We start from the raw sequence: 15,463 nt of genomic DNA on the forward strand, positions 1-15,463 counted from the left end.
CCCAGTCTTAGTATGTAGGGTTCAATATTGAGTTGGCCCACCCTTTGCAGCTATAATAGCTTCAACTCTTCTGGGAAGGCTTCCACAAGGTTTAGGAGTGTGTCTATGGAAATGTTTGACCTGTTCTTCCAGAAGTGCATTTGTGAGGTCAGGCACTGATGTGGACGAGAAGGCCTGGCTCACAGTCTCCACTCTAATTCATCCCAAAGTTGTTCTCTCGAGTTGAGGTCAGGACTCTGCAGGCCAGTCAAGTTCTTCCACCCCAAACTCACTCATCCATGTGTTTATGGACCTTGCTTTCTGCACTGGTCCAAATCATTTGGTGGAGAGGGAATTATGGTGTGAGGTTGTTTTTCAGGGGTTGGGCTTGGCCCCTTAGTTACAGTAATGGGAAGTCTTAAGGCGTTAGCATACCAAAACATTTTGGACAATTTCATGCTCCCAACTTTGTGGGAAAAGTTTGGGGATGACCTCTTCCTGTTCCAACATGACTGCGCATCAGTGCACAAAGCAAGGTCCATAAAGACATGGATGAGCGAGTTTGGGGTGGAGGAACTTGACTGGCCTACACAGAGTCCTGACCTCAACCCGATAGAACACCTTTGGAAAGAATTAGAGCGGAGACTGCGAGTCAGGCCTTCTCATCCAACATCAGTGCCTGACCTCACAAATGCGCTTCTTGAAGAATGGTCAAACATTCCCATAGACACGCTCCTAAACCTTGTGGACAGCCTTCCCAGAAGAGTTGAAGCTGTAATAGCTGCAAAGGGTGGGTCAACTCAATATTGAACCCTATTTACTAAGACTGGGATGCCATTAAAGTTCATGTAAAGGCAGGCGTCCCAATACTTTTGGATCATATAGTGTACATACTTACATTGGTGTAAGCTGGCCCAATGTAACTATGCAAAAATCTGCATACCTATACTTCAGCTTCAAAGTCAATATTTGACTAGAATTGTGCTCTGGCTGCTCTGGGACTTTGAAAAGAACTCCGTGCATGTGATGCTTGCACTACATTCTTAGGATTGGTATACTTATACTTAATTGAGTGCAGTTTGGTTTTAAAAAGATAGAAGTAGAAAACAAGGCAAACTATGCTGCTGTCTTACCTCTTGCGTTTCTTATTTTTTAAAGCCATTTGCTTACTTGTTAGGCATAGCAGCACATAAATCTTTATGTCACCATGACAAGTTGCCTACCAACCTCACAGGCATGTTGTCTACCTTATAATATGTATAAGTAAATAAGCAGGTTTGCTATGTACTACCATGTGACATTTAATACTAGCTGTGACTTTAGGGCTTTTGACAAATTTTAAGGGGAAACAAAGTGTAAATATGCTGAAACATACTATGAAGTCTGTTTATAAATGTTTTCACCCAAGATTCACACAACTTTCTTAGTGGATTATATTGAAAATAGTGCGAATTTTGGTTGAAAACTTTTATAAGTAGACCCCAAATGTTGACTTTTTTTCAACTCAATCCGGAAACTAAACATATTGTTGCCAATGGATGGAGCTGAAACTTTAAGAATCACACATAATAGAGGAAGGACAGCAATTTTCTCCCCGATTATGCGAATATTTGTCACATCTGCACAACAAATGTTTTATACACAGACCCCTTAGTGTCTGGACAAATATTATCAAACAACAATAATGTTTTCTGTTTTTTTTTTCACAGCAAACCCTTTCAGGTGAGTAATAAAAGCTTTATTTTGTTTAATATGTATTTCTTGTAATTATCAACCTGAGTTGTTTTTTGTTTTTTTTTGTTATTTTTTTTTTTTTTTTATATTTATTAGTTTCATAAATTTTTCAGAAATAATCAACAACCTGCTTTTCCTCCTTGTTTTAGCAGCCCTGCTGTAAGATAAAGTTGCACTGTTTCCAACACTTGCAAAGCTTGTTTAGGTCATAAGATGATTCATTGACTCAATCATGGAAAGAATGTTCCATGTTCTTGGCGCTGTTTTACAGGTCTGGCCAATCTGAAGTCTTGGTTCTTGTAGAATCAGAAGATGAAGATGAAATGGAACAAACAGGAAATTCCACTGAAAATGGTCATTATACAGACACTGTTGACAGTTGCCCTAACCCTCCAGCTGCAAATGGAAATATCTGTAAACATCAAGTGTTATTTCACTATCCGCCTGCTAGTAAGTAGTATGACATGGGGTGCAAATTTTAGTTTCAAATAGTTTTTATTAAGTACATAGCTGATACAGAATATACAATGATTACAGCAGTGCATAAAGATGTTTTCCAGTTTAATATGAGCTGTAGAAGGTGGCATGGCAAGCATTCCTGAGAATAAAGTGCATTGTTATAAAAAGTTAGTGTGCAACAGCTCTAGTTGTAGGGAGCTAGTTTTAGGCATGTATGAGTGGTCTGAATGGTGTCCTCATGAGTAAGGTGAGGGCCTGACCTTTTAATTAATCAGGGAATAGATACAGTATATGCATGATTGCTAAAGCTAGCCATAGACGGTTCGATTCTCGGTCAGTTCAGCAGGGACCAGCCGACATGCAAACCATGTATGAGCAGGCTGAATGTACCCTAGTACCCACCGGGAGCACACAGTGGCTCAGCAGGAGTGTTGATGGGGAAAAATTGCTCCATCTTTGGCTGGCTTAAAGTGGTTGTTAAGCCAATCTGCGATCTTTATACCATTCCCACTGTTAGATAACAACCTGTGTCCTAGTGCCTGTGCTTTATTAAAAATAAGCAGATTTCTACCTGATTTCACATCGCCTCCCGGCGCTCATGTTACTCCCCGCTCTCTCCTCTCCCCATCTGACAGCTCCAGCGAGTGGGGCGGAGAACTCCTGCTGACGTCAGCTGGGGAGGAGAGGAGGAGTCACATGAGCCAGGTAGAAATCTGCTTTTTTTTTTTTATAAAGCATAGGCACTAGGACACAGGTTGTTATCTAGCAATGGGGATGGTATAAAGCTTTTATAGTTTTGTAGCAGCGGGGAGAGGAGCAGAGTGATACTAGTGAGAGCTGGCAGGCAGGGAGGGGAGGGGGAGGAGGACAGAGGGAGACAGAGGAGAGGTGCAGATAGCAGCGGATGACGGAGGCACGTAAACTGACCTCAGCAACCATGATACACCAGGGTCAATTTACAGGGGGGAGGGTATAGCCAGGCAGGATCAGTCCAGTATTTCAGGTGATACAGGGGACCAAATTACACAGCACAAGCACTTTGCTGTGTAACATGCTTTAACCACTTAAGGACCGCCTAACGCCGATTTACGTCGGCAAGGCGGCACGGGCAGGCAAAATCACGTACATGTACGTGATTTGCCTCTCGCGGGTGGGGGGTCCGATCGGACCCCCCCCCGGTGCCCGAAGCGGTCCCGTTCTGTTCCCCGGCGATCCGAGATGAGGGGGAGGCCATCCGTTCGTGGCCCCCCCCTCGCGATCGCCGCCGGCCAATGGGAACACTCCTTTGCTGCTGTATGCTAAACAGCAGCAAAGGAAATGATGTCATCTCCCCTCGGCTCGGTATTTTCCGTTCCAGCGCCGAGGGGAGAAGACATCAATGTGAGTGCACAACACACTACACACACAGTAGAACATGCCAGGCATACAAAACACCCCGATCCCCCCCCCGATCGCCCCCCGATCCCCCCCCAATCACCCCCCCCCCCTGTCACAAACTGACACCAGCAGGTTTTTTTTTTTTTTTTTTTTTTTTTTTTCTGATTACTGCATAGTGTCAGTTTGTGACAGTTACAGTGTTGGGACAGTGAGTATTACCCCCCTTTAGGTCTAGGGTACCCCCCTAACCCCCCCTAATAAAGTTTTAACCCCTTGATCACCCCCTGTCACCAGTGTTGCTAAGCGATCATTTTTCTGATCGCTGTATTAGTGTCGCTGGTGACGCTAGTTAGTGAGGTAAATATTTAGGTTCGCCGTCAGCGTTTTATAGTGACAGGGACCCCCATATACTTCCTAATAAATGTTTTAACCCCTTGATTGCCCCCTAGTTAACCCTTTCACCACTGATCACCGTATAACCGTTACGGGTGACGCAGGTTAGTTCGTTTATTTTTTATAGTGTCAGGGCACCCGCCGTTTATTACCTAATAAAGGTTTAGCCCCCTGATCGCCCGGCGGTGATATGCGTCGCCCCAGGCAGCGTCAGATTAGCGCCAGTACCGCTAACACCCACGCACGCAGCATGCGCCTCCCTTAGTGGTATAGTATCTGATCGGATCAATATCTGATCTGATCAGATCTATACTAGCGTCCCCAGCAGTTTAGGGTTCCCAAAAACACAGTGTTAGCGGGATCAGCCCAGATACCCGCTAGCACCTGCGTTTTGCCCCTCCGCCCAGCCCACCCAAGTGCAGTATCGATCGATCACTGTCACTTACAAAACACTAAACGCATAACTGCAGCGTTCGCAGAGTCAGGCCTGATCCCTGCGATCGCTAACAGTTTTTTTGGTAGCATTTTGGTGAACTGGCAAGCAAGCACCAGGCAGCGTCAGGTTAGCGCCAGTACCGCTAACACCCACGCACGCACCGTACACCTCCCTTAGTGGTATAGTATCTGATCGGATCAATATCTGATCCGATCAGATCTATACTAGCGTCCCCAGCAGTTTAGGGTTCCCAAAAACGCAGTGTTAGCGGGATCAGCCCAGATACCTGCTAGCACCTGCGTTGTGCCCCTCCGCCCGGCCCAGCCCAGCCCACCCAAGTGCAGTATCGATCGATCACTGACACTTACAAGGCACTAAACGCATAACTGCAGCGTTCGCAGAGTCAGGCCTGATCCCTGCGATCGCTAACAGTTTTTTTGGTAGCATTTTGGTGAACTAGCAAGCACCGGCCCCAGGCAGCGTCAGGTTAGCGCCAGTACCGCTAACACCCACGCACGCAGCATACGCCTCCTTTAGTGGTATAGTATCTGAACGGATCAATATCTGATCCGATCAGATTAGATCTATACTAGCGTCCCCAGCAGTTTAGGGTTCCCAAAAACGCAGTGTTAGCGGGATCAACCCAGATACCTGCTAGCACCTGCGTTTTGCCCCTCCGCCCGGCCCAGTCCAGCCCACCCAAGTGCAGTATCGATCGATCACTGTCACTTACAAAACACTAAACGCATAACTGCAGCGTTCGCAGAGTCAGGCCTGATCCCTGCGATCGCTAACAGTTTTTTTGGAAGCTTTTTATTGAACTGGCAAGCACCAGCGGCCTAGTACACCCCGGTCGTAGTCAAACCAGCACTGCAGTAACACTTGGTGACGTGGCGAGTCCCATAAGTGCAGTTCAAGCTGGTGAGGTGACAAGCACAAGTAGTGTCCCGCTGCCACCAAAAAGACAAACACAGGCCCGTCGTGCCCATAGTGCCCTTCCTGCTGCATTCGCCAATCCTAATTGGGAACCCACCACTTCTGCAGCGCCCGTACTTCCCCCATTCACATCCCCCAACGAAATGCAGTCGGCTGCATGAGAGGCATTTTTATGTGCTCCCGAGTACCCCTACCCAACGAACCCCCCCCAAAAAGATGTTGTGTCTGCAGCAAACGCGGATATAGGCGTGACACCCGCTATTATTGTCCCTTCTGTCCTGACAATCCTGGTCTTTGCATTGGTGAATGTTTTGAACGCTACCATACACTAGTTGAGTATTAGCGTAGGGTACAGCATTGCACAGACTAGGCACACTTTCACAGGGTCTCCCAAGATGCCATCGCATTTTGAGAGACCCGAACCTGGAACCGGTTACAGTTATAAAAGTTAGTTACAAAAAAAGTGTAAAAAAAAAAAATATATATATAAAATAAAAAAAAATAGTTGTCGTTTTATTGTTCTCTCTCTCTATTCTCTCTCTCTATTGTTCTGCTCTTTTTTTACTGTATTCTATTCTGCAGTGTTTTATTGTTATTGTTATTGTTATTGTTATTATGTTTTATCATGTTTGTTTTTCAGGTATGTAATTATTTATACTTTATTGTTTACTGTGCTTTATTGTTAACCATTTTTTTGTCTTCAGGTACGCCATTCACAACTTTGAGTGGTTATACCAGAATGATGCCTGCAGGTTTAGGTATCATCTTGGTATCATTCTTTTCAGCCAGCGGTCGGCTTTCATGTAAAAGCAATCCTAGCGGCTAATTAGCCTCTAGACTGCCTTTACAAGCCGTGGGAGGGAATGCCCCCCCCCCCCCACCGTCTTCCGTGTTTTTCTCTGGCTCTCCTGTCTCAACAGGGAACCTGAGAATGCAGCCGGTGATTCAGCCAGCTGACCATAGAGCTGATCAGAGACAAGAGTGGCTCCAAACATCTCTATGGCCTAAGAAACCGGAAGCTACGAGCATTTTATGACTTAGATTTCGCCGGATGTAAATAGCGCCATTGGGAAATTGGGGAAGCATTTTATCACACCGATCTTGGTGTGGTCAGATGCTTTGAGGGCAGAGGAGAGATCTAGGGTCTAATAGACCCCAATTTTTTCAAAAAAGAGTACCTGTCACTACCTATTGCTATCATAGGGGATATTTACATTCCCCGAGATAACAATAAAAATGATTTAAAAAAAAAAAAAATGAAAGGAACAGTTTAAAAATAAGATAAAAAAGCAAAAAAATAATAAAGAAAAAAAAAAAAAAAAAAAAAAGCACCCCTGTCGCCCCCTGCTCTTGCGCTAAGGCGAACGCAAGCGGCGGTCTGTCGTCAAACGTAAACAGCAATTGCACCATGCATGTGAGGTATCGCCGCGAAGGTCAGATCGAGGGCAGTAATTTTTGCAGTAGACCTCCTCTGTAGATCTAAAGTGGTAACCTGTAAAGGCTTTTAAAGGCTTTTAAAAATGTATTTATTTTGTTGCCACTGCACGTTTGTGCGCAATTGTAAAGCATGTCATGTTTGGTATCCATGTACTCGGTCTAAGATCATCTTTTTTATTTCATCAAACATTTGGGCAATATAGTGTGTTTTAGTGCATTAAAATTTAAAAAAGTGTGTTTTTTCCCCAAAAAATGCGTTTGAAAAATCGCTGCGCAAATACTGTGTGAAAAAAAAAAATGAAACACCCACCATTTTAATCTGTAGGGCATTTGCTTTAAAAAAATATATAATGTTTGGGGGTTCAAAGTAATTTTCTTGCAAAAAAAAAAAAACTTTTTCATGTAAAAAATAAGTGTCAGAAAGGGCTTTGTCTTCAAGTGGTTAGAAGAGTGGGTGATGTGTGACATAAGCTTCTAAATGTTGTGCATAAAATGCCAGGACAGTTCAAAACCCCCCCAAATGACCCCATTTTGGAAAGTAGACACCCCAAGCTATTTGCTGAGAGGCATGTCGAGTCCATGGAATATTTTATATTGCGACACAAGTTGCGGGAAAGAGACAAATTTTTTTTTTTTTTTTTTTTTTTTTGCACAAAGTTGTCACTAAATGATATATTGCTCAAACATGCCATGGGAATATGTGAAATTACACCCCAAAATACATTCTGCTGCTTCTCCTGAGTACGGGGATACCACATGTGTGAGACTTTTTGGGAGCCTAGCCGTGTACGGGACCCCGAAAACCAAGCACCGCCTTCAGGCTTTCTAAGGGGCGTGAATTTTTGATTTCACTCTTCACTGCCTATCACAGTTTCGGAGGCCATGGAATGCCCAGGTGGCACAAAACCCCCCCAAATGACCCCATTTTGGAAAGTAGACACCCCAAGCTATTTGCTGAGAGGTATAGTGAGTATTTTGCAGACCTCACTTTTTGTCACAAAGTTTTGAAATTTGAAAAAAGAAAAAAAAAAAAAAGTTTTTTCTTGTCTTTCTTCATTTTCAAAAACAAATGAGAGCTGCAAAATACTCACCATGCCTCTCAGCAAATAGCTTGGGGTGTCTACTTTCCAAAATGGGGTCATTTGGGGGGGGTTTGTGCCACCTGGGCATTCCATGGCCTCCGAAACGGTGTTAGGCAGTGAAGAGTAAAATCAAAAATTCACGCCCTTAAAAACGCTGAAGGCGGTGATTGGTTTTCGGGGCCCCGTACGCGGCTAGGCTCCCAAAAAGTCCCACACATGTGGTATCCCCATACTCAGGAGAAGCAGCTAAATGTATTTTGGGGTGCAATTCCACATAGGCCCATGGCCTGTGTGAGCAATATATCATTTAGTGACAACTTTGTGCAAAAAAAAAAAAAAAAAAAAAAAAAAGTGTCACTTTCCCGCAACTTGTGTCAAAATATAAAATATTCCATGGACTCAATATGCCTCTCAGCAAATAGCTTGGGGTGTCTACTTTCCAAAATGGGGTCATTTGGGGGGGGCTTGTGCCACCTGGGCATTCCATGGCCTCCGAAACTGTGATAGGCAGTGAAGAGTGAAATCAACAAGTTACACCCTTAGAAATCCTGAAGGCGGTGATTGGTTTTCGGGGTCCCATACGCGGCTAGGCTCCCAAAAAGTCCCACACATGTGGTATCCCCGTACTCAGGAGAAGTAGCTGAATATATTTTGGGGTGCAATTCCACATAGGCCCATGGCCTGTGTGAGCAATATATCATTTAGTGACAACTTTTTGTAAATATTTTTTTTTTTTTTTTTTTTTGTCATTATTCAATCACTTGGGACAAAAAAAATAAATATTCAATGGGTTCAACATGCCTATCAGCAATTTCCTTGGGGTGTCTACTTTCCAAAATGGGGTCATTTGGGGGGGTTTTGTACTGCCCTGCCATTTTAGCACCTCAAGAAATGACATAGGCAGTCATAAACTAAAAGCTGTGTAAATTCCAGAAAATGTACCCTAGTTTGTAGACGCTATAACTTTTGCGCAAACCAATAAATATACGCTTATTGACATTTTTTTTACCAAAGACATGTGGCCGAATACATTTTGGCCTAAATGTATGACTAAAATTGAGTTTATTGGATTTTTTTTATAACAAAAAGTAGAAAATATCATTTTTTTTCAAAATTTTCGGTCTTTTTCCGTTTATAGCGCAAAAAATAAAAACTGCAGAAGTGATCAAATACCATCAAAAGAAAGCTCTATTTGTGGGAAGAAAAGGACGCAAATTTCGTTTGGGTACAGCATTGCATAACCGCGCAATTAGCAGTTAAAGCGACGCAGTGCCAAATTGGAAAAAGACCTCTGGTCCTTAGGCAGCATAATGGTCCGGGGCTCAAGTGGTTAAGTACTTTAAACTTTTTAAGTACATAGATGCCAAAATAACAATATGATCCAAATGAGGAGAGTGTTGTATGTGGAGTATATCTGGGTTGAGGGATGAGGGGAGTTTGTGCAGAGGTGGGAAAGTGAGAGGCAGCTGAAGGTGGGGGCTTGGGAAATGAATGGAAAAATAGCAAGCAGCAGGTTGGGATCAGAGGTCTTCATCCAAGGGTCCCTTGGGGAGAAGTTAGAGATGTGACAGTCAAAGAAAATGTAATAAATTACATATCTGCATCTGTATTCATCGTTGGGGAACTGTTTGTTTAGGTTGGCCCATGATGGGTCTGTACATCTAAATGGGTCTGTACTAGGGCTGCAACTAACGATTATTTTCATAACCGATTAGTTCGCCGATTATTGTTTCGATTAATCGGTTAATAACATCAAAAGACAGTGTGGTGTATAATTTAGTTAATATGTAAAGTTTTTTTTTAAAAAAAAGGCAATTTATTCTTAAATATCTCTATGCAGTGGTAACTATAAATAACCAACTACAGGGGGTCCCCGGGTTACGAACAAGATAGGGACTGTAGGTTTGTTCTTAAGTCGAATTTGTTTGTAAGTCGGAACAGTACAACGGGCCGTTTTAGCGGCCTGGCAGGCCACCGGACCTTGCCAGGCCTGTGGACGGGCAGGCAGGATAACGAGGGGACTTCACAACCAGGCCAGGAACACTCCAGCAAGAAGAGGGATGGCGTCGGCCGGCAGTGACGTCACTCGGGCCCCGTTCGTAAGTAGGGGTTGTTCGCAAGTCGGATGTTCGTAAGTCGGGGACCCCCTGTATATGGTTAGGGAGCAAAATCTCTAATCCACTCTGCGAATAACAGACAGAAGAGATATACTGTTTATACTATTAAAGAGTGAATCTGGTAAATATCAGACTCGGAGATCAAATTTTTGTATTAAAAAAACAAACAATGTCTTCCTTCAAAAAAAAAAAAAAAATTTAATTTTAAGAACGTTCATTTTCGATTTTCTAATTGTTAGTGAGGTCAAATTGACGTTCATTTTCAACCACAGTGACGGGAAAAATTTGGAAATTATAGAAAACTTCTTGGTCAAAGGAATTTTCAGACAGTGTATGTGGTTTTCGTTGAGAAATGACATTCATTTTAAACAGAAATGTTAAAAGCAAGTGAAAATTTCAAACAACATTCTTTCATTCAGCGAATGTATAAAGATTTTTCGTATGAATATTTTCATCTGAAAATTGATCCGTGTGGCCAGCATAAGGCTCGGTACACACCTATGCAGTTTGCTTGTGATCTGTTTCTGCAGTGCTTTTTGATTTTTGCGCACGTGATTTTGCTGCAATTTGCGTTTTTGCATTTTTTTGGCCAATTTGTTGTTGGGCAGATTAAAAAACACAAATTGCTGCAAAAACACATTACATGCTTTTTTGCAGCTTCTCCATTGAAGTATATTGAACCAAAAAAGCACAGTTTTGCATTAAAAAAAGTCCCTGACCCTTTCCAAACACGCAGTGGCTGAAAAAAGCATAGATGTGAATGTGTCCCATAGGAAACCATGTAAATGAACTGTAGTGCGTTTCTGTAAAAAGCACCAAAAAACACAAAATACTGTAGATGTGAACCAGGTCTAAGACGTTTAGTAAAATAATGGGGTTAAAAAAAATAAAATTAGCCCTTTAAAAAAATATAGCCCGTATAAAAAAAGCAGATAATCACTACTGTAAGGGGTTCATTTTTTTTACTGTAGAACTGTGAAAGTAATATTTACAGTAGCGATTATTTGCTCTTTTTGTACTATAAAGGGCTAATTTTAGTTTTTTTTAACTCCATTATGTTACTGGCCGATTAATCGATTATGAAAATAGTAATCGATTATTTTCATAATCGATTAGTTGCCGATTAATCGATTAGTTGTTTCAGCCCTAGTCTGTACATATAAACATTGACCAGGCAGACTATATGTGCATGTAAGGGTTTATGGCATTGTTGCTGATGTGGATCAGTTCTTCCATTTCCACTATGTAGTCTATGCCACTGTGTGGTCTATGTTATGTTGGGTGTGCTGGTAGACATTTAAAATCTCCAATTAAAGTTTGCGGCATTTAGATGGAAGGGGAGGGATCTGAATGCCATAGGTAGCAAGCCCTGTGTGGTGTAGAAGGAATTGGGCTGGGAGTGAATGGAGGTTGTGTTCCAAAATGTTTCCAATAAGTTGGTGTAATTGGGACCAGAATGGATGGATTCGGGGGGAATGTCCACTTGATGCAGAGGTGAATTCCAGTTTCCATATGACTTCTCCAACAGACCTTAAGGATGTCTGTTAGCATTTTGTACAAGGCTTCTGCAGTGCAAAATTTATACATGATAGTGCTCAATGTTCAATGTGAATTTATTACTGGCAAAGGTGTATCTGCAGAACTTCTTAAAGGATAAGTCCACCTTTTTAGAAACAAATAATAAATGCACATACTTTTGCAGAAAAGAAAATGTGCCTGTATTATTTTTTCCTGCAGGAGCCTGGAAAGCATTGCACCCCTGATCAGTGGATCAGGGGTACAACGTCAGTCTTCTGCAGACAAGTCCTGCAGGTTTCAGTTTGAAAGCTGCAGGGCTTGTCAATGAATTACAAGGGCCTAATCGGTGCCCTCACAGTTCATTCAGAAGCCACGTGACTTGATGGTTGACGGGAAACTGTGAATGAATGATGCGGCCTGATGAATGGCGGAGCCCTGCACGCTGTTTTTGAATTGTGACAGCGCATGAGGGGAGAAGATCCCCCTCCTACTGTCACATTAAGGGGGAGATCAAGGGAAAGGCGGCAGGAGCTGGAACATGTTACATGTTCCACCCTAAATCTAAGCACTATTTATATCTAAATTGGTCTAATAACAATATTAAGGCATATAACATTACTGCAGTTAAATTGGTACATGCAAGCATCTCTAGCCTGCCATAACCCGAGGTCTTAATCAGGAACTAAGGCTTTATCTAATAAACTTCCTTATTCTTTTGAAAGCTGAGCTGTCAGATGAAATTGTTTAGAGGAAGTGGTGAGGAGTGCACAGACATAAACTGTGTTAAGGGTGTTTTATTCTGATCAGCATCGTATTCTGCCAGGTTTTTCTCCCAGTCAAGGAAAGAATACGATTTCCTTGATTATGATGGTGTTATTGATATCAGGTACTCAGTGTACAACTGACTTCAACTGTTGTCAGTCTTTGAATAGAAATTCTGAATCTTCTTTAAAGGGATAGTTCACCTTTACCGCAAAACTGCCTGTGCAGTGGCATCTGTAATATAAACAAACTGTGCAGCTCTGAGTAATGTTGAATAAAACCCTTGCTATAGGTGTAGGCCATTTACATACCTTATCAAGCCTGACTGGAATACTCCCAGGACATTGCTAAGTGAGGCCTAGTCATCACTGCTCACCTCCACCACCACAGGAGTGAGCTCTCAAATGCTGAGCTCAGAGCTACCGCATCAGCTGAGAGAGAAAGAGTATGTGAGGGGGTTTGAATCCAAGAAAGAGCTCACTCCTGTGGTGGTGGAGGTGATCACTAGGCCTCGCTTAGCAATGTCCTGGGAGTATTCCAGTCAGGCTTGATAAGGTATGCAAATGGCCTACACCTATAGCAAGGGTTTTATTCAGCTTTAGTCAGAGCTGCACAGTTTGTTTTAATCTGCAAACATCCCTTACCTGCATGGGGAGGTTTTTTGTAATGGTGAACTACTTTTAAAGAGAAAAAAATGTGTTTTTTCATATATTTCCTGTTTTTTTTAAGTGTGATAAGCCTTTAAATGTGTACCCCACCTAGTCTTGTACTTACCTGTCTCAACTTGTTCAAGAGTTTTGCTGCGTGGCCCACTAAGAGCTAGTCAGCCTTTGCTTGGATGGGTTCTACTTCTATACATAGAGTACACAGGGACATAACATCGCCTATGGATAGTAAAACTTAAGCTGTTTGTCACCGTTGCACATGAGATGGGACAAATTTCGATGGGGGGGTTGCCCGATTTAAGTCTTGCCTAGGGCAGCACAAAACCAAAATATACCACTGTACATACACACTGCAATGTCTGCACGTTCTCATGAATCCCCAAGGCTTGGGAATAAACTTGGGATGAATAATAGACAGATCTCCAGCAGCAACCTCCCAAACCCTCCTCTCACAATGGAATGCCAGCCAGTTCTTTCAGGCAGTATTTCATCACTTCCTGATAGTTTTGGGGCTTGATTTCCTCTTGCTTGAGATTTCTTGCGCAAATAGGAATGTAGCGGTATAGTGGCTAGTTCCAACACTAGTGAAATCAAATGATGGAGTTTTGATTGTCAAGAGGAATTGGGACATGATGGGAGTTTTTAGGAGTCTACTGCATGAAAGATTGAATATTTAAAGAGAAATGTACAATTGAGCCAAAAAAACTGAATATGAGAATACAAAATATTGCAATATTTCATACTTACCTAGCTAAAAAAATCAGAAAACTACTTATAAAAATGTTATCTTCTTAGTTCTGACGATACATAAAGAAATAATATGTACACAACCACCAATAATTCCCTTTAAGGTGTGAAGTGCTTATACGGTAGACATTTTGCTCTGGCATTCCTAAGGACTTTTATCTTGCTATTGACAAATGTACAGTGTTGTTGCGTGCACTTACATGGACAATTTTCTTTTACAGATATCAATTCTGACCTAGACAATGAAGTCTCTGAAGACAACGAAAGTGAAATTCCAGGGGAAGAGCTTTAGAGTTTCCTGATCTATATCTTTAGATTCCACTTGAATTCAGGTTGCACACAGTCTACTAAAGAGCCTCCTAACAGAGGAATAACTCCTACAGTGCTGGTCCTGCTGCAATGTACAAACACAGGGCTGTTTATGTGGACCGAGTGACAGGGTCAAGATCCATTTTAATGAAAGTCTCATACAAAGATGTATGTGTGTACACCTGTAGCAGATTATTGGACACATTTATGCAAGATTAATTTCATGACAGCCAGCTACAGTCTTGTGTTTAACAGGGAAATAGTAATCTGAAAGCATAGAAATGGGAGCACAGCTGTTGTCACCAGGAACCTGCCTAGGGAAAATGCAATGCCTTCACCGCATAAAGATGCTTAACTCGTGATTGCAGTACTACTGATACCAAAAACTGGAGGCTTTACATTCAGTAAGCAGAGATAAAATGCTGTGGCTCACTTCTTGCTTGCACCTACACCTTGAAAGGCTAGTATAAGGTACCCATACATTAGAGATTATTCTAGTTCTCTGATGGGCTAGAAGACCCTGTAAAAGTCACTGTTACCTGTTTTGCACATTTATTGAACAGTGCCTAGTCAGAATGTTATATGAACTTTTCCATCCTGTCTGATTGTTTACATCCATTGTCACTGATGTGATCTTGGTCAGACTCCATACACGGTCATATCTTTGTACATTTGTGTTTGGAATAATTCAGATTTGCACTCTCTCAGTAATGATAGCCCCTTGAAAATTAATTTGAGATGAACCTCAGAGCCCATTTGAGTCAATGAAAAAGATTGTTTATGAAAAGGTCTGACATGATTAAATTCTAGTATGGCATGTCGGTACATTAGAGATCACTAGTCTAATGAGAAAACTCATGTGCCAGAACCAAGCTGGAAAAATGGAGATGTTTGCTTTTGCAAAGTGAAAATTTTACAGGCCCTTATAGCTTAGCTTAAGAAATAGATAAACTATATTACTAAAAGTATTGGGACGCCTGCCTTTACACGCACATGAGCTTTAATAGCATCCCAGTCCTAGTCCATAGGGTTCAATATTGAGTTGGCCCATCCTTTGCAGCTATAAAAGCTTCAACTCTTCTGGGAAGGATTTGCACAAGGCTTAGGAGTGTCTATGGGAATGTTTGACCATACTTCAAGAAGCGCATATGTGAGGTCAGGCATTGATGGGGACGAGAAGGCCTGGCTCGCAGTCTCAGCTCAAATTCATCCCAGTGCAGGCCAGCCAAGTTCCTCCACCCAAACCTCGCTCATCCATATCTTTATGGACCTTGCTTTGTGCCCTGGTGCGCAGTCATGTTGGAACAGGAAGGGGCCATCCCCAAACTGTTCCCACAAAGTTGGGAGCATCAAATTGTCCGAAATGTCTTGGTATGCTGACGCCTTAAGAGTTGCTTTCACTGGAACTAAGGGGCCAAGCCCAACCTCTGAAAAACAACCCCACACCATTATCCCCCTCTACCAAATGATTTGGACCAGTGCACAAAGCAAGATCCATAAAGACATGGAAGA

The 15,463-nt window shown here is 42.4% G+C and overlaps 1 protein-coding gene across 1 annotated transcript in view; it reads left to right on the top strand.

Annotated features, from left to right (window-relative positions):
• VSIG10 (V-set and immunoglobulin domain containing 10) overlaps positions 1-14,974 on the top strand; it is a 58,785-nt gene extending 43,811 nt beyond the window's left edge. Inside the window, exons 7-9 of the mRNA XM_073625627.1 lie at positions 1,689-1,701; positions 1,985-2,163; positions 13,864-14,974. Of these exons, the coding sequence (XP_073481728.1) occupies positions 1,689-1,701; positions 1,985-2,163; positions 13,864-13,934 (263 nt within the window). The 3' untranslated portion in view covers positions 13,935-14,974. The remainder of the gene's footprint in view (positions 1-1,688; positions 1,702-1,984; positions 2,164-13,863) is intronic.
• Positions 14,975-15,463: the final 489 nt, after the last annotated feature.

This window comes from Aquarana catesbeiana, linkage group LG01, assembly GCF_042186555.1.
Source record: "Aquarana catesbeiana isolate 2022-GZ linkage group LG01, ASM4218655v1, whole genome shotgun sequence".
Classification (NCBI taxonomy): domain Eukaryota; kingdom Metazoa; phylum Chordata; class Amphibia; order Anura; family Ranidae; genus Aquarana; species Aquarana catesbeiana.